The sequence below is a fragment of the Sinohyriopsis cumingii genome, chromosome 17 (genome assembly GCF_028554795.1).
Source record: "Sinohyriopsis cumingii isolate HCF-2022 chromosome 17, ASM2855479v2, whole genome shotgun sequence".
Lineage (NCBI taxonomy): Eukaryota > Metazoa > Mollusca > Bivalvia > Unionida > Unionidae > Sinohyriopsis > Sinohyriopsis cumingii.
In genome coordinates, this window is record NC_142977.1 from 22383620 (window position 1) to 22410513 (window position 26894).

Sequence of the window (26894 nt, forward strand, 5' to 3'; positions counted from 1 at the left end):
AGTTTGGGTTTAGACTGTTCTGTTCATTAATCGGAGATCATGCCTTCTTTCTTTCTTTCTTTCTTTCTTTCTTTCTTTCTTTCTTTCTTTCTTTCTTGGATCCACAGCGGATACCATGTTTTCTGTCGTAAGGCATCTATGATACAAATTTTAAAGGTTCACGTTTCTGGTAACTCGGAAAATGTCAGTCATGGCTGAAACAAGGATTGGTTGTCTCCCGTTGCGAATCGAACATCTGGCACTATTCCTCATGTTTGTTTCGTTCCGAAGACCTTGAGCAGTATCTATGCATGATTAATAATTAATAATATTTTTGTCTGATTCACCCTCACCCTCCCCCCCCCCAAAAAAAAAATCTTGGTGTCTCCCAGTTACACCTTCTAGGTATCAGTGTATATCCACCTATTGATATAACGGTTTGTTGTTGTAAAAATAAATGTTTTTGCCTATTTTTCAGACTGGCAAAGAGAACGTGTGTTCTCAAGATGCCAGCGCATGAACAATGGAACAAGTAAAACCAAACAACCAGCAGAGTTTGCTATTTTCAATATTACGTGAGGCGTTGCTGCCTTCTGTCTGCTTCCTCGTTCGTAGACTTTGAAATGAATAGCTCTCACCTTGTTTCAAATGTTCTTATTGTGTCAAATTCACATTTGAAAGCAATTAAGGTACTATATTATAAATCTGTTTCAAAGGTTTTTTTTCGGTAAACATATGTAATATTATGAATATTGTCATAGTGACAGCATACAACAAAAGTAGACAGATTTACCAACTTTATTTAGTACCTCCCCCCCCCATGTATTACCTCATATCTCGATCTGTTTTGAAAAGGCGCACAGCTTGTTCAACTTAAAGATGCCAAGCTTTTTAAAAATGTTAATACTTGTCTAATCTTCCTACCTCTCGTTAGGACGCCATACTGAACTTTGTGCAGGTTTGTCAGGGATTAAATTCAGCGCCAACACTCTCATCGCAAACCATTTTTTAAAATAAAACTTTCTTTCATAACTGGGGTAGAAAATTCAGTTTGAATAGAGGTTTTCGTCTAATCCAAATATACTCATTTGAAAAGCTCACCATTTTTCAAAACAATTTCTAAATCTCGCCATGTGTCATTAGATGGGATACGAAACAAATTCCCAGATCCCGCTTTCTCTCTATCGCAGACGACAATCTACAGCTTATGGTTCCGTTTAATGTCGCCGTTGTGTGGGATGCCTCATTTAATCTGATAACCCTTCTCGACGGGGGTTCGCGGGAACAACATTAACTAGCGTATGCCCAGTTCTACGTCCATCGAACTAGAGAAATATGAAAGTTGGAAAGTTTCCACAGCTAATCGAGACTATGTCCAGATGTTGTCCTCCTTGTCCTGCTCTTGTAGACTGACTTACATCAATGTCCTCTGAATCAGGTCACCATCGTTCATATACTTTATGACCACACAAGAAATTTCGTTGATTCAAAAATACTATTATTATTATTATTATTAAATGTTTTTTCTTTAAAAAGAAGCTTTGTCGAAGTAGTAGATGCATAAATACACTTGGAGCGAAATAAGCGCTACTGTTTACCAAATGCACGAAAATAAATATATGCAATTTGTTATTGCACTGAACATACAAGACAAAAGAGTCATTACCTAGATAATTTTTAAAAAATCGACACATGTGTATAAACTGTTAGAATTTCCTGAAATCCAATGAAAGGAATATTCCGTGTTTAATCATGGTGGATATAAACTCAATGTCGTCATCGCTATAAACTCTCTGTCTCTCTGTCTCTGTCTCTCTCTCCCCCCCCCCCACCCCCATAGTCGCAAATTAACCCGAATAATTCAATCATAAATGAGAGGTCATTCGAAAACTGGCCTGCTTGTTATCTTTATTATTCAGATATTCCGAGCTTAACTGTGAACGCGAAGCTTGGTTAATTACGAGCGATGATTGAAACACCATTATATGTGCGCGCCACTGCTTGCCCGCTTTATTGCGAATTTAAGGTGCATGACACCTGACCAATATTTGTAGCTCCAACAGCAGTGACACGTCAAACGATTTTATTATATGTCGGGAGATTTTCGAGACTTCGCCTGGCACTAGGTCATATTAATGAGGGGGCATCCTCATTAGCAAACGCGACAAGAGGCTGTTATCAGTTTAGAAAGAGAATTATGCGACCGAGGCGATAAAAGTGCTTAGTCGCATCAGCATAAAACCAATATTATACGGAGATTCAAGTGGAAGTGAAGTATTTGTTTTGCTTTTATGTAAACTTTTTAACTTTGTTGAGCTATTAAATCGATACTGGATTTCACAAGTCCGCTTTGGTTCACAGACAATTTATACGTACAATAATGGTTTGCAAACATTTTATCTCCAGTAGTTTTTGTTTCAAAATATCGCACTATAACAAATCTTAAACCAACTAATACATTAAATAAAAAAAATAAATTAATTAACGAATAAATAACTAGTAAATACGAGTTGATTTTTGTAAGTCATCATTTATTTGTCAAATTGTTTGCTCATTTTTGCATTGGAGGTGGGTCTAAATATGAAATATGTTGTCTTTTTATTTATGTTGTTTCTGGTAGATATGCTACATCATTTTATTTAATTTGTTATACTGTGCTAACAATTATAAGAATCCTTTCCCAAACTACCAATATGTTTATTTTCCTTCAATATCCAGTCACTAATTATGGATTGTTTTCACCAATTGTCTTTAATCAGTGCATATTTCGGTTTCAGTCATCTTTAATATTCTGTAATTCAATCTATTCTCAGTTTATTCCAATATATCCCGTTGTATTTGTATCCACCATTTTGTATCTTTTTAATTTATAAATCCACCACGCCCAACCCACCTAGTCTATTTTCCTAATATGTTAATATATTTGTTCCCTCGAATCACATAAATTGTATTGGTATGCATCAAATTTCATGCTCCTGCTAAACAAATAAACAATCAACAAATTAAATTTCCAGTTAAAATAATGTATTACTTATTTGCTACCCTATTTTATTAGTATTCATTACAGAAAAAATGCATAGTTTTCAATATATCTTTCGCTTCCAGCAATTTCGGTAGCAAAGACATGTCACAATGGCATTATTCTTACGTAACAGACCTAGGATTCCAAGATGTTGATGAATATGCGTTTTCCGTATAATCAGAAGAAAAATAAATAGTTAAACTGTTTGATGAAAGCAATTTCTTTTTTACTGAAACGATAGCTAATGTCATCGTTTTCGGACAAGTAATATTTGAGGACACGAGTAGATTTAAAACATACAAGTCCGAATACCATAGCATCATGCTGAATTTAAGCTCTGTAGCAAAATTGATCAGTCCAGTTGAAATTAAAAAGCCATGTTTTCAGACATAGATGGTGTTATGACAGGGAAAATATCAAATCAAAGAAAAGTATTATTGTTCTTTATAATTCTTTCTTTATACACTTTGAGGGATGACGCTTGTTCATTTACCATGGATGCTTGATTATACATGTTCGACATTATTTCGAACGGTCGAAAGCGCTGACCTTTACCGATCAATGCCATCTCACTTTTGCCCTTGTGGATTCGAGTTTCGGGCTTCACTGATGTGAGCATGCTTCCCGCGGGTCGGTGGTTGTTACCGGGATATTCCCGAGTTCTTCCTCCACCAGTCACACTGACCGCCATGTATCATGGCGTTAAACCCACAACAAAAAGCAAGAAAGCTAGAACAACATTATTTCCAGACAGCAAATGACTAAAACTAGAATCCGATGTGAGATTATTATGGTTATGTTTGAAAAACCTTACTGCTTGCTACGAAGCTTTCTTTATGCATAAAGCTACGAAACTGTCTATACCAACAAAGCTACGAAACTGTCTATACCAACAAAGCTACGAAACTGTCTATACCAACAAAGCTGCGAAACTGCCTATATTAGCAAAGATACGAAGCTATCTAGATAAACAAAATTAGAACGTAAACAAAATGATAATATGAATCAGAATTAATATATGAAAGCTTGTTGGTCATGTTTGAGTGACTTGTTTCTTTGCTGCAAAGTTGTAAGTGTGAAAAATATTAGACAACAGATATTCCTTGCAAAGCAAAATTTTATTAAAACTTTAAAATGTTTCCTACCTTAATTATTCTCAGCATGTATTTTATATTTTCTAATTTCATGGTGTTTGTTTTTTGTAATCATATTATTATATATGTTTTTTATGTTATAGGTGTTGTCTAACGTTGTAAAGAGCTTAGAGCTTCTAAAGATTAGGCGCTATTCAAAGTCCTCATTATTTTTATTATTATTAGTATTAACATTATTATTATTATTATTATTATTATTATTATTATTAGCGATAAACGAATATATGGCCATTTATAAATGCTTGCAGATATCTTTCTATTTTCCGACATTACTGTTATTGACAGTGTCAGTACATTACTTTTCTTGAAAATTTCAGAGTTCATTATGTTTTGAAAGATAAATAAATGAATTGATACACTACGAACAATCCGCTAAACGAATTATTTTTTTCTGCCTTCTGTAAAGATATTAATTACCGACAGTTATTATACTTGCTGCCAATTTTGGCATTTATTTATGAACATTCTCACATAATTTATTATTATTATTATTATTATTAAAAATTATTATTATTATTATTATTATTATTATTATTATCCAAAGACATCTTTTTTCTTATTCACTTTCACTCTTCATTAGGTTCACTAATATTGCATTTTTGTGAATGAACTTGCGACTGATAAAATCAATAACTAGGTCATATAACTGAAACGTATTTATTTTATACTTCTTTTATTTGTCTTACATCGATTCTTCGTGAATAGAATAAGCAAGAACAACCACGATATAGGAACAATGAGAAAAAGAAAAACAAGGGCAAACGAAAGTAGACGTTCATTGACAATAATCGATATAAACTGCACTTTATCAACTTCTGTCATAGCAAGTGGGTTTTCCTGTGTACATTTCACATATAATTATTACCACGTGTCATTTACTGTGAAAAGTGAGTATGGGACTACTGCAGTCTATTGCCCCAGTCTATTCCCTACATTCCATGCTAGTCCGTAAGTTTTGTTTCGCAGGTTCAATGTAATATACTTGCATGTTTTTGACACAGCCTGATAGAGTGAGATGGGTTGCCATTATAATTTTGTTTTCTTCTCACTTATAGCGACAAGAATAGTTAGACAGTATGTATGTGTATATTTGAGTCTAATTTGGAGATAAACGTCACAGAACTAGGTTACTATAGGATGCAGTTCTAAACAAATTTTAGGCTACTTTGTTCTCACATGCCAAGAGGATTATAAATTTCTGAACTAGATTCATAGTGCATAGATGAAAGAGAACAACCATAATATAGGAACAAGGAGAAAAATAAGCGCAAAAAACAAATAGACTGTATGTATGTATGTATGTATGTATGTATGTATGTATGAATGTATGTATGTTATGTTTATGTAGGTGTAGGTGGATAGATAGATAGATAGATAGATAGATAGATAGATAGATAGATAGATAGATAGATAGATTGATAGATAAATAGATAGATAGATAGATAGATAGATAGATAGATAGATAGATAGATAGATTCACAGGCACGTGAGTTTGAACATCCAGTCTTTCTGAGATCTAAAACACAACAGGGATTTTTTTTTAAAAAGCCTCTTTCCATTTTTACACTGTTCATCACACGTTTTCACAACTATGGGACCAAAACTATTTCTTTCGAAAACACTAATGCGATTTTTCAAAACAATGTTGAGAAAGGGTCTTCCACTGCCATGCAGCGTACTGACATAAAACAGCATACCATTAAAAGTAGTTGTTGACATCTTCAAGTCCATGGGTATGCATCTGGTAAGAAAGAGAAGCTGTGAGTTTGCCTACCACTTCTATCCCGTATCTTGTAAACGGTGTAAGGATATTAACATGCTTACAGTTATCTATATCTCTCGAATTATGATAAAAGTCCATGAAAACCACCAAAAAATTACAAAACGTGGTGGTTCACACATTATATACCGCTACCTGATGCAGGTCTTATCAAAACGGAGAAAATTGAGCCGCGGGAATTTAACTAGAACATGGCGAATTTATCGACAGTTATTGCTGAGAAAACAGCAGGATATAAATGCCCGGAACTGTTACAAGTTTTTAGCCTCCTTTACGATTGCTTTTTTAGTTGCTACAGTTTGTCATATGAAACCTATGCTAAACATTTAAATACTTGTCTACATTTGGTTTTCTGTTTTCCTATATCTTTACTTGTATGGATTTATTGAATCACGTGTGCTGACTATCGCTGCAAGCATCTTTTGCCGTGATATTTTGTCACTTTTATATTCTGCCTGATTGTGTATATATTTAGTAAATGAACCGACCAGATTCTTTGCTTCCTTTAATTAAATGGCGTAGCAATAAAATAAGGTTCCCTGCAAAACTTAATTCTAGGCCCCCCCCCTTCTTGTACTTCCATGAGTTGTTTGGGTGGTTATTAAGCCAACACTTGAGTACAGTTAACTTCTATTTAAAACATCTAATAACCACTTAATTAACTACTTAAACTATTTCACTGGCACATATTAAAACATTTATATTCGCTTAATAATAATAATAATAATAATAATGGTAGTAGTAGTAGTAGTAGTAGTAGTAGTAGTATTTGTCATAGGTCACCAATACCTCAACAATTAATATGCGGTCACTTCAGTATAAAAGGAAAAATTATAACATGATTAACTAGAAAGATAATATATACTTGTTATAGTGGTACTAATTACTTTATATTTTGCTTTTTTTGTTTGTTTAATAATAATAATAATAATAATAATAATAATAATAATAATATTATTATTATTATTATTATTATTATTATTATTATTATCATTATTATCATTATCATCATGATCATCATGATCATCATCATTTGTCATCATTCTTTTTATTATTATTAGTAGTAGTAGTATCAGTCGTCATCATTCGTTTTATTATTATTATTATTATTATTATTATTATTATTATTATTATTACTAGTATTATTATGATACAATCAAAAATAAATAAACACAGTAACTGACTCGTTCTTTTACATCATGATGCAACGTGACGTTTTCATACGTAAGTCTATTTTCGTAACGGTTGTACTATATCAGCTGGTGACAGTTATATGTGTTTACATAGATTAATTTTAACATTAAGGTATATACTCCCATCTAAGTTAATAGATTGAACATAAAATTAAAGTTTATAAAACCAACCAGAGCAGTATGATTTCATGAATCACAAATCTAAGTGAACCGACAATTAAATAAAGAGGATTCGTTTATGAAATTTATCTCTTTCGAGAGAAGAAAAAAATCAGCATTTTCCAGCTTCTTTATTGTTTTAAAACCAATTTTGATTAATTAGTTGTTTCTTTTACATGAAATATAAACGAAATAATTCAAGTTCTGGGAGATCCGAAATATACTACCTGACGGTGAATAGCAAATAGTTAAAGTGTCCTCATCTTAGAACGAAAGTACATGTATTTAGAGAATAACGCAATTGACCTGTGTGTGTTTTTGCGTGTGTGGGGGGGTGTTAATGTGTGTGTGTATGTGTGTGCGTGTATTACTATGTGTGTATTGCTGTGTGTGTGTGTGTGTGTGTGTGTGTTACGTTTGTATGTATGAACGAGGGTATGTATGTATTTTATGGTATAGAGAGAGGGGAAAGGAGAAGAATAAGAAGGTGAAGGAGAGAATGGAGAGAAAGAAAGGCGTGTATGAAAGGTAAGTCGAGACTTAAAGATGTACCAATTTCATGTATTAAGCAAGATGGGCAAGACGAAACGTCAAAAACTTGCTAGTATGAAATCATGAGAAAAACAATCCACACCTGAAAGACCTTCATAAAATAAATGCTTAAACATGCATAATTTCGCAACAAATTTTTAACTGTACCGAGGTATGTACCTGTAATTAACAATAGGTAAGTAAATAAGTAACTATGATAAAATATGCCAACCTGTTTGCTCGTCTCGAACCACAAAATAAGACAACTTAAACATGCGCAAGTCGTGGTGGAATTAAATTTGGAATTGGAAGAGAATTATAACGAATTTGGAAAATGTTAATAATAATAATAATAATAATAATAATACACAACAAATGATACAAAATGAAATAATGTTAAAACTGATATTTACTTCTGTGAAATAAAATTATATATATGTAAATTAAATGAATCCTTCAGTGTTAAATCTGAAAGCCGCTCAATTTTACCTGTTCTTTCTAATAGTCATTATCGAAATATATTTTCCATAGTCTTTCCTATGCACTCTCAGGAACCACATGTGCGCATAAATGCCAATGGCGGTGCAATAGGCACTATTTGTATATACATATGTAGTTGATAAACTCCGCTTTATTACAACGGATTGCCCAAATTGATTATAAGTAGATCCACTCTAAGTGTGTACAGCATTAACCAACCACCGCAGCACGGGACGCTAATAGAATCTAATATAATAAATATGAGTGCATAATTAAAATTGACAAAACCAAAACATAGAGTATAGAGAACTCACTTGTCCCAGGCTTCTCTTCTATTTGCTCTTGTTGCTGCTGTTGATGTCGCTGTTGTTGATGAAGAACCTCTTGTGTCCTGGAATTACCAGCATGTTGCTTCAGTGTGTTGTCGTCTAGATTTGTTAACCTGGTGTCATCTTGACAATTAAGGGTGGGTGACAGGGTGGCCGTCTGCGAGCAGGGTTGTATTGGTACTCTCATTGCATCAGTCCTGTCGTTGCTAGCGTACATTGTACTATTATTACAATTTTCGGCAGATATCTTCCCCAGTTCCAATAAATGACTGACAGAGAAATTTGCTTTGTTAGTTTGGAGTACACCCTGATAGGCCACAACCTTGTCAAAATTATTAGCTATGTGATTATTCTTCAGCGGCTGGCCTAAACAATAGCTGTTCATTTTCCGGGTTAAATTGGCTTGATTGGATCGCCTACGCTGCTAATCTATACCAGGCTCTTCTTTTACACCTCTTGTACTATAATGCCCAATAGGATAGCGGGCTTACACGGTCGGCTATATGGCCACAAGCAAAAGCTCCTGTTGCATCTTTGTATCAGATGTTATCACACACGATACAGACGAAGAAAGTCCGCATGGTCCTTTATCATCACTACTGCCTCATCTCCCAAGGATTTACAATTGTTGAGCCACTACTGTGGGAACATGTATGAAGCGGAAAGTCTTACCAGAAAAACGATATCCTGTACTTAACAAAATAACAAGCCTCGTAGGCACATATTTGTAGCACGTGTATAACTTTTGGTTAATGCACTGGCAAAACCATTCCAGCGGCGCTGGGAAAGCATGGAAGCAGATCTGCCAAAGTTCCAATCAATGTTTGGAACTGAGGGTGGGAGGGATTGTAGTTTTGGAAGAACGCCTTTTGCTTCATATTTATGGCTTTTGAGATAACTATTTTTGTAATGTCGACTCCGAGTAAACTTTTACTAACCTACAAAAGATAATTTGTCAAATAACGATTGAATTTTAGAATTGCACTTGGCAAATGAAACAACAATAAACATTTTGAAAAAATTTATTGGTCCATGTAATCAAAATATAGGAAAACCAATATAAGTGGGCGTGCATTTTGTTCCGCTAAAATACATTAAATACATGTATCAAAAGATATATATATATATATATATATATATATATATATATATATATATATATATATATATATATATATATATATATATTCCAGAAAAAGAACTGCTATATCTGTAGTTCCACATTCATAAAAATTATGTTGAAAGATCATAAATCCAATTTGTCAAATGAATCGAGAAATGCTTATGTTGTTTAATGAAGTTTGCATATCTAAGAATTACTTAGATTTAGGTCTGTATGTAAGATCTATTTATTCCAGTAGGTAAATCTCTAATCATTTTCCTATACAATTTTTTATTTATTACTTTACCTTTTTATATAGCAATAATTGTATCTCCGTGTTTAAAACTCTAACAGAAGAGGCATTTACATTACTTAACAGTAGGAAAGTTCTCTCTCATTTCTATCAGGTGACACAAAAATAATTTGATATAAATAGTGGACATTTTGAACTGCCCTCACGTTCACTCATATTATGTCATTGTAGCCTCACCGATTCCACAAAGACTTGATGATGTGTCATGACTAATGGCAACATTAACAGTAGTTTGAGGCTGATGAAGCTATTTTATTATTATTATTATTATTATTATTATTATTAGTATTATTATTATTATTAATGCAACACTCTATGATAGTATAAAATCAACTCGATACTGCTCTGATTATTTTCATGAAGCGTATTTGTGAATAAGCACAATGAAAGAAGATCAAAATGATGTCAAATAAATAAATGGTCGAGTTAAAGTCAACAAATAACTATGGTATTATGCAGACTGTAAAGTAGCAAAACATCGCGCACTTGATGCAATAAAAAAACTTCACAAATAATATGGTAGATAATTTGGCTTTATATAAGTACTATAGAAATACGTACAAATACACAAGAATGAACAAAAGCAAAATATACAGAGAAAAGGAAAAGGCAAGCCTTGAAAAAGCACTCCCAGACAAACACTCGAAAAGTTTCGGGAGATTTTAAACTATGTTAACACTTCGAATGGAATAATTATCAACACGGATGGTAACAATACCCTTCAGACTTATTTAATATACAATGTGAGATTGTCCAGAATTTCAGATTAGGCAAAACAACTAATATTCACCATCAAAATCTGGACGGTAAAATAACCGAAGTAGAAGTACAACATGTAATTAAACGTATCATGTCGGACAATCAGGTGGAATTGATGACCTTTCTAGTACATTTTTAAAGGCAACTGGAAAAATTACGGTACCTATCTAAGTGTCTATCTTCAATACATTATTTAGTTGTGAATACTTCTCAAAGTGTTGTACAACGGATGTTATCACACCCATCCACAAGAAAGGGTATATATATCTTACTGAAAATTGTAAAATTGTAGTGGGATTAGCCTTTTACCAGTCCTCAGCAAAATATTTACCTCAATCTGAAAAGAAAGACTAGCTAACTGGATCAAAGAAAATGATATTTTAGGTGAGGTTGATTTCATACTCTCTTGTTTTTTTTTTATTACAAAGCGTTTGGTCGTATTAACAGGTACTTACTTTATCATAAATTAATAAATGAAAACATCAGCATTAAAATACTTAAATACTGAAAGCCATATCTGCAAATGTCAAAGTTTGTGTGACAACGCCAAATCGCTTGGTATAAATATTGTGTAAGGCAAGGTTGTGTTTTACCACCTATTTTATTTGCATTATTTCTAAATGATTTACGACACACATTTCTGACCAGAATAGCGGTGTAACGTTAGAATTTGCTACCTTATTTACACTGTGTTGTACGCAGATGACTTGTTTGCCATTGCCAATACTGCTACTCATCTTCAAAGAATTCTAAATAAATTAAAAAGAATATTGCAACATCTAAATATTACAGATTAACCTGGAGAAAAAATTGTATTTTTCGAAAAGAGGGATGTTTGAGAAGATACGAATTTTGCTGATTCTGATATAGAGACAGTATTTTATTATAGATATCTTGGCTGTTGATTCTCTTCTAAAAAGTCATCGTATATTTTTAAAAAAAACGCGAGCAGCACAAGCGACAAAGGCAGGTTATATTTTGAAGGCACATACTTAATCGATTTGGTAAAAGGTCTACAAAAGCTCTATTCCAAATATTTGATATTACGATAGCACCAATTTTGAATTATGGGTCAGAGGTTTGGGTTTCTACAAACTAATTGACTTTGAAGCTGTACATTTGTCATTTTGGAAATATATTATTGGTTTTACAAAAATACACTCTAAACGCTTTTTATCTATAATCAGATAGAATGGGTGTGTGATGACAAAATCTTTTTTGATATTTAAAGAATGTTGTAAAGATATTTTGAACAAGAATTTGAGGTAAATTTGAAGGATAGATTGCGATTTACAATCAGCAACAATCTGAGTTGTCAATACTACACAAATTGTTTTAACTCTTCGCAGAGTGTTAGCCTACTATGCATGTTCAGAAATGGAACCTTTCCCATAATGGCAAATATAGGCAGATTTTAAAATATCCCCTTTGTTGAAACATTGTGCTCTTTTTGTGCAAATATAGAAGACGAGTTTCACATTGTTGCTAAAAGTATCATGTATGATAATTTTGAGTAAGGCTTATGTACCTTCATATGTTCGTTATAATGCAAATCATATCAAGTCTTTTAACTTGATGCCGAAGATCATAAATAATATTAACATCCTTCTGTTTATCAACCGAAATCTATACAAGTTTTATGTTGTTAAACCTAGAATTGTTATTTTCTGGTTGTACCATAGTTTTAATGCATGTAATTTGAGCGGGTGGACTATGTTAATAATAATAATAATAATAATAATAATAATAATAATAATTATAATAATAATAAGTATTATTATTATTATTATTATTATTATTATTATTATTATTATTATTGTTGTTGTTGTTGTTGTTGTTGTTGTTGTTACTGTTGCTGTTGTTGTTGAAGGAGTAACATTAATAAATAAAATTAGCTATATTTCATGAATCGTTTATAATTCGTCGAGCGTTAATTTCAATAACTTGTTTTTGATAAAGATCTAATATTCACACATACAACCGGATGTTCGTCAGCCATCAACTTACCACTTTAGGAAATATCACTGCCCCAAGATTCTGAGTCCGAATCAGGCAGACAGCAATGTTCCGATTGGTCTTATTACATCAAATCTATGAGGGAATTCAAAACTGTTTAGTATATAAAGAACAAGTATGGATTTCATCACAGTCATTTGTGCTCCTAAAATTGTGTGTAGATATATTTCAATATATCTTTATAAAACAAGGGTGAAATAACATTTGCGTGATTTATGAAGCGTTTCCTAAATACATGGTGAAATGATATAAACAGTAGCATGCTCTTATATGTTATATTAATATTTACTACATGGTGTAACTTCAGACTTTTAATAATACCGATTTGTGAATTTTTATTTTAGACCTTGTGTTTAATAAATGTAAATTGCTCAGTTTTGAACCAATGATCTGTTATGACCCTCACGTGTGCTTAGCATTCTGTGAAAATAAATTCTGTGGTTAAAACAAACTACTGGGATTTTTTTTCTTCAAACCATTGTCAACGGCATCATGATAAAAAAAAATATAGATTTTAAATATATTAAAAAAATTATAATTTTTGTGATTTTAAATTATCGTCTTATTTTCATCTGACATGCTCCGAATTCTTAAAGTGTTAAAAATGACTTGAATGTTTGTACATTAGTTACTCAATTAAATCTCAAACGTTTGTTTAGCATCAGTAGTGTTACATGAATGGCGTAAATAGTTTAATACGAAATTACATATTTTAAATCTGTGACCCTGTGTAGGGTAAGACACAAGATTGCAAAATCGGGGTTTATATAGTTTATGTTTTTTGTCATTTTGAATCCTTACATTATTAAGTATTTCATTGCAACATAATTGTGCGGACCTTATCTCCACAGCACTAAGTGCCACAGGAAATTGTTTTTCTTTTTATTTTGTTTCTCCTTCATTTCCAACGAAATAAAAAATCTCAGAACATTATCATTATCAAAAGACATTTATTCTGACAGTACAAACCGACATCCCGCCTTAAACATTAATCAAACTATGCCACCGTGTGCCACGATTCCCTGCTCTTCTTAATTTTGAACACCCTAACTTGTCCACTGTCAAGAAATGTTGGTTCAATACGAAACAGACTTTCTAATTCCATTTGGAATCCAATACAAAAAAGTCACTAAATCTTTTAAGCCCCATGTAGTTGACCAAATGGTCAAGATATAAAAATAAAAGAAAATATAAAGGACAGTCATTTTTGGAACAAATGGGGATTGAATAGTGGGTTTCGACGGAAAGGAATTTGATGGCATGTGGAACAGGTTCATACACAGAATTTATTGCTTGCAATTTTCAAAGTAGAAGCATGTGTTTGTGAAAATGTATGACGTACGAGCTTCTGACCCACCAACCCCACCCCTTAGGACCCAGATGACATGTGTCATATAAAATTGCTTCCCCTGATGGAAAACTAATGTAAGATTGTGTCTGTTTATGTGGTTAATAGTTTAAAAAATGAATTATTCCTCGAGTGTGTTTTTTTTTTTTAATCCGTATGAAGCTGACGATGAAAGAGGCAATTTAGGTTAGCAAGTTCTTACTGTTCAGGGTTTAATTTGTTTCTTTCGGGGGGAAGGGGGCGCACTTGGCGCAGAAACAAGATAACTGCTTTGAGGGCCTATTATTTCTCATGAAAAGTCGTCTAAAAGAACCATTTGGAGTTTTACACAACATTTGTCCCAGCAGTAACAATCCCGCCTCCTACATTATTCAACGCGATGCCAAATTGTGTCACAGTTTGATATCAGTATACTCCCAACCGTACCATTTCATATCTTGTTTGCCTTTTGTTAAATAAAGCAGTTAAATTTCGTGTTGAGTTTGAGAACCATTCACATAAATGTTCACAAGGTTTAAATCATTATTATTAAATCTTTTACTGAGTGTTGGAACGACTTTAGAAAGAGGAAAAAACAAGATGTGAACCACTGTCTGCCAAGAATATGCACGGTTTGGTGGCATAGTGGAGGGAGCCGGTTCCAGGGAAAAATCCCTTTCCGTGAATTTGCAATGTGAGGAAATTACCTTATGAAAAAAAAAACTGAACCACGTGCCTCACATTTCCTGGGGATGCGGGTGAAAGGAATTGAAAACTCGTTTCGTTTGATGAAGAACGAAATTGTGGGAATATTGGATACCGGTTGTTCTGAAAGGACAAGAAACAGTGCTTCCCTTTACATGTAAATCTTAACAGTGAACGATAATTTCAAGTACGATAGGCACATGTCTTACAACACATGAGCTAGATAACTTTAAATGTTTTTTGTACCAGTGGGATAGAATATCGTGCTTGAGAAAGTTTGAAATGTCTACTTTATTCGGGAAATATTAATCCTTTTACAAGAACTGAAATCACTCATATGTAAATTTTTTTCTTCGTTTATTAAGTAATGGAATTGAATTCAGTGAATAAGCCATAATTTCGAAAGGCATGGCCATTTTCTGATGGGTTGCATCTGATCCATTCTAACTTCAAAATGGGAAATCTGGCATGGAACCTAATTTCACCTGGAACTAAATTTCACCTGGAACCAAATTTCACAAACATAAATCTTAATTTTAAGCCTTGATTTATGGCACTGGATTTGTCATTTTACGCCAGACTCATTAAAGTTCAACAAGTCGGTTCATTGGACAAAAGACTTAAGACAGCGATTGGTCGATTTTAAGCCAGACTTAAATTTCAACGAATCATTACATTGGAATAAAAACTTAAGATATTTAGTTTGTCATTTTAGCCAGACTTGAATTTCAATAAATTATATAACTAGAATGATAATAATTGCATGTATGTATGTATTCGTGCATGCATGCATGCATGCATGCATGCATACATACATACATACATACATACATACATACATACATACGCACATAAATACATACATACATACATACATACATACATACATACATACATACATACATACATACATACATACATACATACACACATGCATGCATGCATGCATGCATGCATACATACATACATACATACATACATACATACATACATACATACATACATACATACGGGGACCCGAGCGGCCGAGTGGTCTAAAGCGCTCTCCGTTACCGATCACTGCCATCTCACCTCTTTCTGCGCCGGTTCGAGTATCGGATTCAGCCAATGTGGGTATGTGAGAAAGCTTGCCAGTAGCTTCTCGTGGGTCGATGGTTCTTTCCGGGGGTTTTCCGGGTTCTTCCTCCACCATTAACACTGGCCGCCATGTATAGCCTATCGTGTGCTGAAAAATGGCGTTAAACCCCACAACAACAACATACATACATACATACATACATACATACATACATACATACATACATACATACATACATACATATATACATACATACATACATGCATACACACACACACGCACATACATACATACATACATACATACATACATACATACATACATACATACATACATACATACATACATGCATACATACATACATACATACATACATACATACATACATACATACATACATACATACATAAGTACGTACGTATGTCTGTCTGCTTGTCTATCTGATTAACAATTAGTATGCGTACAAAAACGTTGGACAAATATTTTGACATTATCATGTTTCATATTGAGGGGTTTATTCATGGGATATTTGTTTTCCTTTATTCACTAAAATGATTAGCTAAAGGCAAATGTCCGAAATCATGAGACGATCTTGAGAAACGGAGATCAGGGTCCATTGGAATTATTCTTACTGGATAAGAAATTGACACACATATTCCTGTAAACGTCTTTCATCCCTTATCAGTATCGCGCTATGACAAATTTTCCAAACTACTCATTTCAACGTGTATTATTATGAGACGTCTTAGAAGACAAAAGCTGGTCCAATCAGAACGTTGCGGTTGAAATTTTAATGTCATATGTCCAGAATTCAAATTTCAAATGTTGTATCCAAAATGCTTGTTCTTAATGTTCCATTGTCTAGGTCGAGATTTTAGATTTTATTTGTTGAATCAAACAGTAGTTGTTGAAAGTAATATTTTCTATGTCAAGGGTTTAGATCGTGTCGTTTAATATACACGGCGGTGGTTGAAATTTCAATGTCATACGCCGAGAATTCCTAATTTACGTATTGGTTCAAAGAATTTACGTTGAAAGTTCCATTCTATATGTTCAGTATTCAGATTTCATATGTTGAATTACACAGCGCGTGTTGAAAATGTGATGTCCAATGTCGAGTTTTGAGATTGTGTCTTCTGAATTACACATCGGTTGTTGCAATTTTAGTGTCATATGTCGAGAGTTTCTATTTGACATGTTGAATCACATTGATTGTGCTGAAAGTTCCATTTCGTATGTTGAGTTTTTAGATTGTGTCTGTTAAATTACCCAGCGGTGGCTGGATATTTTATTGTGCTTGTCAGAATTTTTAATTTTATATGGTGAAATGATTTGTTTGGTGTTAAATGTAACATTACACAACGTCCACTTTAACAATTCAAAATAATATCGAGTATTAAGATACATCATTTGTGTATTCAGTTATGAGGCGCCATTACATTTCATGCATTTAAAGTTTTAAAGTTACCATTCACAGGTCGAAAATTACTATGAATTTATTCACTAAAAGTCGCTGTCGTGAACGGACGCGTTATTTTCAAACAAGAAGGCTGCTTCTCGTTGCTGTGAAATTCAACAGATGAAATCTAAATGCTCGCCATATCAAATGGAACTTTCATCACAAACAGTTGCATACAACGTGCAACTTAGGGATTCTCGACATATGATATTGAAATTTTTACCACTGCTGTTTACTTCAAAATATAAAACTTTAAACCACCACTGCATAATTCAAGATATAAAATCTAAAATCTCGATCTAGAAAATGGAACTTTAAGGACATGTAATTCGATCCAACACGTGATACTGGATTTCTCGACATTCGACATCGAAATTTTTATCTGCAACTTTCTCATTGTACCAGGTTTTGTCCGCTACGGCGCGTCTTACATTAGACCTTCTCGCTACAATATTTAATAACCTTTCTACAAGTGTTTTGTTGTACTAGAATACCGTATATATCTCACAACAATCTGTAAATACCTTCCTCAGGTACTTTGTGCTCTGGAATGTCGTATAGAGTAGCATCTGAGTAAGAGCAACTAACTGTACATACCCATAATGCACCGAGAGATGTGTGTCTGTGCAGTTTCTTAGGATTAATCAATAGAACAAACATCGTAAAAAATAATCCGAACTGCTCGTGCATTATGCGGCCGCAGGTCAGAGTCTATATTGTTTGCAGTTGGGTTTTACTTATACGCGAGTATATACGACATTCGTTTAAACGCAAAATCAGAGACTTATTTTATCGTTGCTATTTTCATCTGTACAAAGATCACGTTCTGTTTTATTTCTCTTCAAGTCAGATTCGTCAAAACAAATCTTGTCCATGTGTTCATACCCTCTTTGCCATTCCATACGTCTCATAACATTGTCATAAAACATTCCAAATTCATTCTTCCACAAACAAATGCCATGTTTGTTTGTATTCTTATCAATTCTATCTTTCGCTGGTATTTTAGAGACGTTATCAATTCCAACGTATAATGCTACATGCATGGCATATTCCAAACATTGACTTTCTTTCATATTAGATTTGTATCCTGGAATGTTTAAAGTTCATTTCTTAATTATACCATTCTAGCTAATATATATATATATATATATATATATATATATATATATATATATATATATATATATATATATATATATATAGAGAGAGAGAGAGAGAGAGAGAGAGAGAGAGAGAAAGACAGACAGACAGACAGACAGACAGACATATAGATAGATAGATAGATAGATAGATAGATAGATAGATAGATAGATAGACAGATAGATACGTAGATAGATAGATAGATAGATTTGTCCATGTATTATTTCTCGTATCCAGATATTGACTTCGCATCAATCTTATCAAGACTTTATGAAGAATGTTGCTAATGTGTGGAAGCCATTTCTAAGTCTTTAAGTTTCGCCAGCACTGGACAGAAACTAACAAAGCCCCATAACTGTATTAACATGAGAGTGAGCGAGATAATAATTACTCTGAAACTATTCATAGAGCATACAAACGATTATTTGATAACCTTTTTAAATTTTGGCGCAAAACGGACAATTTTATTTATGCGTTTGACTTCAAATGATTTCCTGCATAAATTACATGCATATAAATTACATATTAAAACTTGTGCATTATGCCATATTCTCTTTAAATGCATGCAGAGAGAGAGAGAGAGAGAGAGAGAGAGAGAGAGAGAGAGAGAGAGAGAATTTTATTGATAGACCCGGTGCCGTTCCGTCCATATGCCATTAAACAGAAGACCCTATACACTCGCCTTGAATGCCATGGCGGAACAGGAAATAGCTTTAGTGAGCTTTACCAGGACGGTTTTGAACAGACAGGAGGACGGCAGGAGGGCTTAGCTCGATTCATACACAAAAACAGGCTTCAAGATCTCAGCAAGCTTGATTTGAGCCATAAAGTCAATCCAACCGTGCATTTGAGATGCTGTAATAAAACACAAGAAATGGATAGTCCTTCAAACATACAGTAATGTTTACTCTTGATTTTGAATGTTGATGATCATTACGAGTAAATCTACCGTTATACAACTTTTATACGTTAAAATTTGATAACTGAGTTTCATCTCTTGAACATACAAAAAAAAATCTTATATGGTGAATCATGATGATGTGCTTCGAGGTCCTGTTATAACGGGCACTTGACATCTATTCACACACACACACACACACACACACACACACACACTGAGATTCATGTTTAGGTTTAAATTGTGAGAAAAAATTTAGTGCGTTGAAATTAATTACGAAGGAAACCGATAGTTTGTTCATTCACAACACTCTTTTAGTCAATGTTCCGAAAAGAATAATTTAAATATAACAAAATTTAATAATTTGTATTAAAAATTAACCCCTGCTATTTGAGATATGCATGAGGAAAAACATCCTTAGAAAGAAAAAATATACTGAGATACGTTGACATTCCGTTAATTCTATGTGGCTTTAAGTCAGCGAGAAGACTGTTGATGGATGTTTTGATGTATATATAATCTCGATGGACGATGCTGGATCAATCTTTTTAAGATGTGAAAATCTTGTTGAACACACAGATATATATATATATATATATATATATATATATATATATATATATATATATATATATATATATATATATATATATATATACAGAGAGAGAGAGAGAGAGGAAGACAGACAGACAGACAGATAGAGAGACAGACAGACAGAGAGACAGACAGAGAGAGATATATAGATTAATAGATAGACATACATACATACATACATACATACATACATACATACATGCATGCATGCATGCATGCATGCATGCATGCATGCATACATACATACATACATACATACATACATACATACATACATACATACATACATACATACATACATACATACATACATACATTGAAAATAACATGACTTTTGAAATGTTGGCATCAAGCAATTTGATATGCAAATACTGTTGGTATATCAAATTGTGACGCATGATTACGCATATATAAATATAGTTTGAACAGGTAGGTTATGGATTCTGTACTCAATAATGACATAACAAAATAACGTGAAAGAAATAGTAATAATCCCTATTATCTGTAGGAATTAAACATGGTACACAATTCCATCGAAATCACATGTTCTCTCTCTCTCTCTCTCTCTCTCTCTCTCTCATGTCGTGCATTAGGGTCAAAATACGAATAAATTTATAGTTCTCACTGTGGAGTAAGTGAGAAAAAAATGAGAGAAATAAATGTTTGGCCAAACGAAACCCTTGTACTTAAACCATTTAACCTACAATAACCTGGTTCGTCGTAATGAGATGCGTACACTTTCCATGGGTTTTTTCGTCAGTGTTCGCAATACCAAAAACAAAATGTTGGAATAGTCTATCAACATCCATCTTCGCTAGCCAATGTTCCGGTACGTTAACCTGTCTGTATTTGGCGGATGGAGATCGATTCGATATTTCAGTGGTTGGGTCCGTGAATTTCACTGGAAGCAGTGGCAGGATGCTGCATCCAATCAAAATCGCTCTTGCATTTACCACTGTCACTGTGAACAACATAGACACCTGTCGGATTTTCAATGACACTTTGCCAGATAGATGCTGTTACACGCTATTCTAACGGTTAGTTGGCATTACATATTAATGGAGGCACTGAAATATCGGATCGATTCGCCAAGGTGATGATAAGTTAACATATCAGACCCTTGGCTAAGGAAGATGGTCAAGCCTGTAGGGTGCATTTCTTGGTTAGGAGGCACACACATAATGTAACCTATTTAAAGATTTTCTGTAGAACGCCAGAGCTATCTTAAGATTAAAGTTTAGTTTGACGTTAATGTTGTAAGCCTATAATAAGGTTCTAAAACCAAACTAACTTTTCAGTATTTAAATGTCCGATGACCGGTCTTCCTCTATCAATGTCTCTCTCAATAAGTTGGCTGGTATGGCGCCAGCCTAATCTGCCAGCATATAAAAAGATGTATGGACAATAAAAATAATTGTATGGTCAGTCTTCCCAAATCCTCACCCCATCTCTCTCTCTCTCTCTCTCTCTCTCTCTCTCTCATACACACACACATAAACACCAAGTTCCGTCAGTAGAGTTTCATGTTGTCTATCCTAACTCCGATGGAAATGCAGATATGTGTACTTGTTTGCTATAATAAAATAACATTTACGTACAGTATGTCCGCTGTAGCTTTGATGCACCAATAGTTGTATACATTTGGCATTAGAAGTATTAAGCCTCGTTTCCTTTCGATGAAAAATTACACATTTTGCGGTATATCCGATGATTAAGTATTTATCAATCATTACGTTTTTGTCAAATCTTGGTACATAACCTTTGAATGTTTTTACATTAAATATCACCACTGTATGGCCGTCACATTTATTATTTATATTTCAGGAAAAACATCTCCCACAATAAGAACCATTATAATAGATACTAAATAACTGGACATAAAAGGTCTCAATGTCTGATTCAAACTTTCAGTGTAAATTGCTTACCCGTGACATTATACGCATTTTGCTGTTTCTAAAAATTCATCTGATGGCCTCTCTACATACAAACTCAGGCCGGTGTATAAATTTGTTTCAAGGGCATGTTCTGCGAGGAGGTATGTTTCTAATGCTACGTTAATTGGGATATGTATGCCATTTAGATATTAAAATGTGATCAAATATATCCTCTAATTCCTAGATTTGATCTGGTTAATGATATAATGATGTGATCGCGCAAGTACAAAATAAGCATTCTCTGGAGGCCAGGCTTCAACAACTATCAGTTAACAAGTGCTTTTTAATGAGAACAAGTGTGTTTTGTTGAGTGACGAGTTGCAGACGGCCCTAACATACTGGTGTAACTCATCAAATATAAGTTGATATATAGTCCTATAGATAACGTTTTTATATAACTTTGCATAAAATGTCATCTTTATTTGGCAGCGACTGATATGCGCGCGCATCATCAATCCACTTGGGGATTGATTGGCAATTAATGGCACGTGGTTTTAATTGGAAACGTTTCGAATGACGCGTCTCTAGCTGAATGGGGCGTCATGTTGGCAAATATCGTTCAAGAGATTCTTTTCGTAATGGTTATAGGATGTTCTGGTCGTTGCTTTTTCTTCTTCTTGCTATTGTTGTTGCTGTCCATCTATGTTATTGTTATTGATGATGATGTTGATTTTATTTTGCTTATTAAATTTACATCGCAAATGTACTATTCTTTTCAATACAAGTCTGATAAGAATCACCTTAATATCTCAAAACATAAAGAAAAGATACTAAAACTGATGTCTGTGTGGATTATTACACTTTCATCTTGCATTTAAGCTAGTAACATACCTTATGTCCCCCCTTTCTCTTTCCCACGTGTCGCAACCAGTCATAACCGTCAACTTCCGACCCAAGACATTTTATTCCTGGTAAAGTAAAATGTCCAATCGGAATACGCTCAGGCACTCCGCCAATGATCGTTGAATTTTCAAATTACGCAGGTGATTTGACGCGTAAAGCGGGCACATCTCTGTCTCGAGCCTTGGTGTGGCTACTCGAGGTAAAAACAAAAGCCGACTTCGGCCTCAAAAGTTGCATCAAGACATTCCTGACTTTAAGCGAGCACCTTTCTGTTTGTTCGTTAAAAGAAAGCGACATAGATATAGATTTTTAAAGTCCTTTTGAAATACTTTAAGTTGCATTTGTTTTAATAGCGAAATTACATTTTAAATTTTTTATTTTATTCTGTCTTGTTAGAAATGTAATAGTTTAGAGAAATACCCATGGCAAATGCCATTGTACTTATGTAATGGTTTAACGTCTGCATCTTTCTTATAACAAAATGCACGTTTAGTAAAAGATGTAATATACTTACTAGCCTGGTTGTGAGTACAAGTTAAAAAGTGTCATTAGTGTCGTCGTTTTGCTAGTATGAGCTTATCATAATATTTTAAAGTGCAAAGGATTCTGCAAATATTGATTTTATCCTTTGATTCGCAAAGTTGTATCCTCTCCAAAATGTGTTTATTTACATCAAAACGCAATCACAAAACGCGATTAACAAGGAATAGGAGGAATACAGATTGACTCAAATACACTCCATTCCCATGATGATTTTTCATGGCAGCCTTTAGACAAAAACAGGAAAGCAAATACATCAGTAACAAAACGTAACTAATCGGTATGTCACCCAATTAAAGCTATAACCCCTGCTTCTTGATAACTTTTCGTTGACCAGCTTCATCGTCCGCGATTTCGCGGCGACGTGTTTGATTCTAACTGTCAATTAGTAGCTTGCGCTCTTCAGTTTCAAAGGAATTATTTCACAACTATTAAGGCTTTTATCACACTGGGACAAAGCGCATTTGGTAAGGGTTGAAATACAATAGTGTCAGGGAGATAAGAACCGTATAGTGCGGAGACGGAACTTCGTAACTTGATATTCCTTAGTTACATTATAATGTTATTACACGGTGTCCAGTCCAGATTTTATCTTCACAAATCAAACTTTTATCGGTTTCGGGAGAAACAACAAAAATGGTTCTCATCTAGAGGTTTCTCTGTCAATGATGTGTTACGAACTGCCTTATGTCAAGTACGAGGGTTGATCCGAAAGTTCGTGGACACTGCTCATAAATAAAATACGATATGAGTTACATGCTCAGACTTCGCTATATCCAATATCCCCACTCCCAAACAAATGCGTCTACTTTCGTAAATATGCTCTGACTGGTTTTATGGCTATTAATATAAAACTTTCTTGGTGTTAAAAAAAACCTCACAGATTTAAATAAACATGTATGCGCAATACGTCATTCTCCAGCTTTAAGGCACATCGTTATAACACGGCCATTGTTATAAGGCGAGTATGGTTCATTATAACACGGCTAAAATTATAAGGCGAATATGGTTACGGTGCCCATGCAAGTGGTGGAAATACTACATGTATCACGTATTTCATTATAAAGCAGTCTCACTATAAGACGGTGTACTTCATGGAAACCATGAAATGCTTAATAAGGAGGGAGTACTACATTTGTTCAGTGGTTAGTGTTATTTAAATGTGGAAAGTATTTGAAACAATTAAGTCGTGCAATAGCAGATGCTGTGCTTGAAGTGAGATTTCATTCAGTTAGAAAAGGAATAATTTGGTCCAACAGATACAGCTTTGAGAAACTTGTAAGGGGTATAATCGGAATGAAATCCGTGCGAAAACATTTGTCGGAAAGCAAACTTACAACGTACCACCGTAAAATTTTGCGACAACCCCGGTAAATCGCATCCTTAAACAAATGGAATGATTGAAATGGTTTCAAAAGCTAACAGTGTATGCTAGCTTGTAATACGAATGGTTCATGAGATTTCAGGAAGAACAAATGTCACTAGATGATAAAGAATGTTGTAAAAGTCCTAGAAAATCCACTGGAAATAACGACAAGAAAAGCCACTGGAAATAACCTCATATTGTTTGTTAGACAGATGAAGGCCGTTTGAATACGAAATCTCTAAATTTGCCAAGATTTGAACCCTAGATTTAGGAATCTTCCGAAAATGTCGACCAGGAAGTAAAAATGAGTACAGATGGAAGGATGACACATGGATTATATTGCGTCATGTTGTGAGACGAATTACACCATATTCCAAGTCTCCTTTGCATATAGAATATGTTTGTAAAATATTTTAAAGTTTTCTACCTTTATTTATGTTTACTTTATGCACATATTCCAAGACATTTTATTGCATACATTTATACGGACTTGTTAAATGTTTATATATAAGACATGCAGAAATTATATTGTTACAACGTCTAACATTTAGAAATATCGCCACCTACCATATAAACATTATCTACATTTTTAATGACGGTCATTTCAAAGACTAGTTGACACTTTTACATATGTGGATGAATTCCCTAATTTTGTTATTACAATTTATTTGCACATCCAAAATTAAAAATTTATATGTTTTAATACATATATCCTATACATACCAAAACATGTCCATCTCTTCTAAGCATATATCAAAAGCTGTATCTTTTTTAATTATTTTTGGGGGGAGGGGGGCAATGCAGTTATTCATATTACCAGAAATAAAAAACTGTCCTTTTTTATGCAGCTGTTTTAGATAACGTCAGCTGATAAATATTGGAACAACTCAGTAAGTAAATATCAGAACAACTCTATACATAAATATTGGAACAACTATATACATAAATGCTGGAACACCTCTATGCATAAATATCGGAACACCTCTATACATAAATATCGGAACACATCTATACATAAATATTGGAACAATTATATACATAAATATTGGAACAACTCTATACATAAATATTGGAACAATTCTATACATAAATATTGGAACAACTCAGTAAGTAAATATCGGAACAACTCTATACATAAATATTGCAACAACTATATACATAAATGCTGGAACACCTCTATACATAAATATTGGAACACCTCAATACATAAATATTGGAACAATTATATACATAAATATTGGAACAACTCTATTTTCATTCTTGTACGTAGCAAATCAATGAATCAAATATTTAATCGTTAGGAGGTATATAATGAAAATTAAATTTTGTAGTGTTATGTGCAAAAGGGGTCTGAATTTATCCTGGTTTATACGACAGGAACAGTGTTTCAAACAAAAATATATTCCAACTTTATGAAATACCATTACATGTTTAGAAGAAAATACATTAAGTCTTTGGTGTCGATTATGGGCATATTATGTACGAAAAATAATATTGGTGTCATTCGATAGTGGACAGAGAAAGAATATGGCGTGGAAAATATTGTACACTTATGCGATTCATTCATTAAAAATTACGACATTGATCAAAGTTTACTTTAAATTCAACTATTGACGAAGAAATAAATACAAGATTTTTCTTTAAAAAAAATGTTTAAGTTGGTTAAGAGCGCTTTTGCTTCAGAGAACACAACTTGTCAAAACAAATGAACAGCTTCACCATCAGAGGCGATGAACCAGGGCGACCGGAAACGCAAAAGGCAACCAGCCATATATAGCTGGCGCCTCTCCTTCTTCGGTGGCCGCTTGCAAACACGTAAAGTGGTCGCGGTGCCGTGCTCTCTCACAGGCTGGGCTTCAAAGTACGACAATCTGATCCGGCAAAAAGGAGTTTGAGAAATGTAAAAACATTCTATGACAAGACCTACCGCCTAGCTTACGAAAAGATACGAGAGATTATGAGAGATAAATGGCACTGATAATGTTCATATAAAAACGATCATAGTTTGATTGTACCATCGATTTTAACAAAAATGAGAGAGAGAGAGAGAGAGAGAGAGAGAGAGAGACTGAGGGAGAGGGAGAGAGAGAAAGAAGATATATTCTCTCTTTATGTTCATCATTATTCATTTTTATATCGAGAATATTTGGTCAAAAGTACTATAACTTCTGAGCTTAGTACATACGTAATACT

The 26894-nt window shown here is 33.7% G+C and overlaps 1 protein-coding gene across 1 annotated transcript in view; it reads right to left on the reverse strand.

Moving 5' to 3' along the window:
- LOC149777919 (uncharacterized) overlaps window positions 1-9362 on the reverse strand; it is a 46859-nt gene extending 37497 nt beyond the window's left edge. Inside the window, exon 1 of the mRNA XM_089939016.1 lies at window positions 8613-9362. Coding sequence (XP_089795142.1) covers window positions 8613-9012 — 400 coding nt within the window. The 5' untranslated portion in view covers window positions 9013-9362. The remainder of the gene's footprint in view (window positions 1-8612) is intronic.
- Between the last annotated feature and the right edge of the window lie 17532 nt (window positions 9363-26894).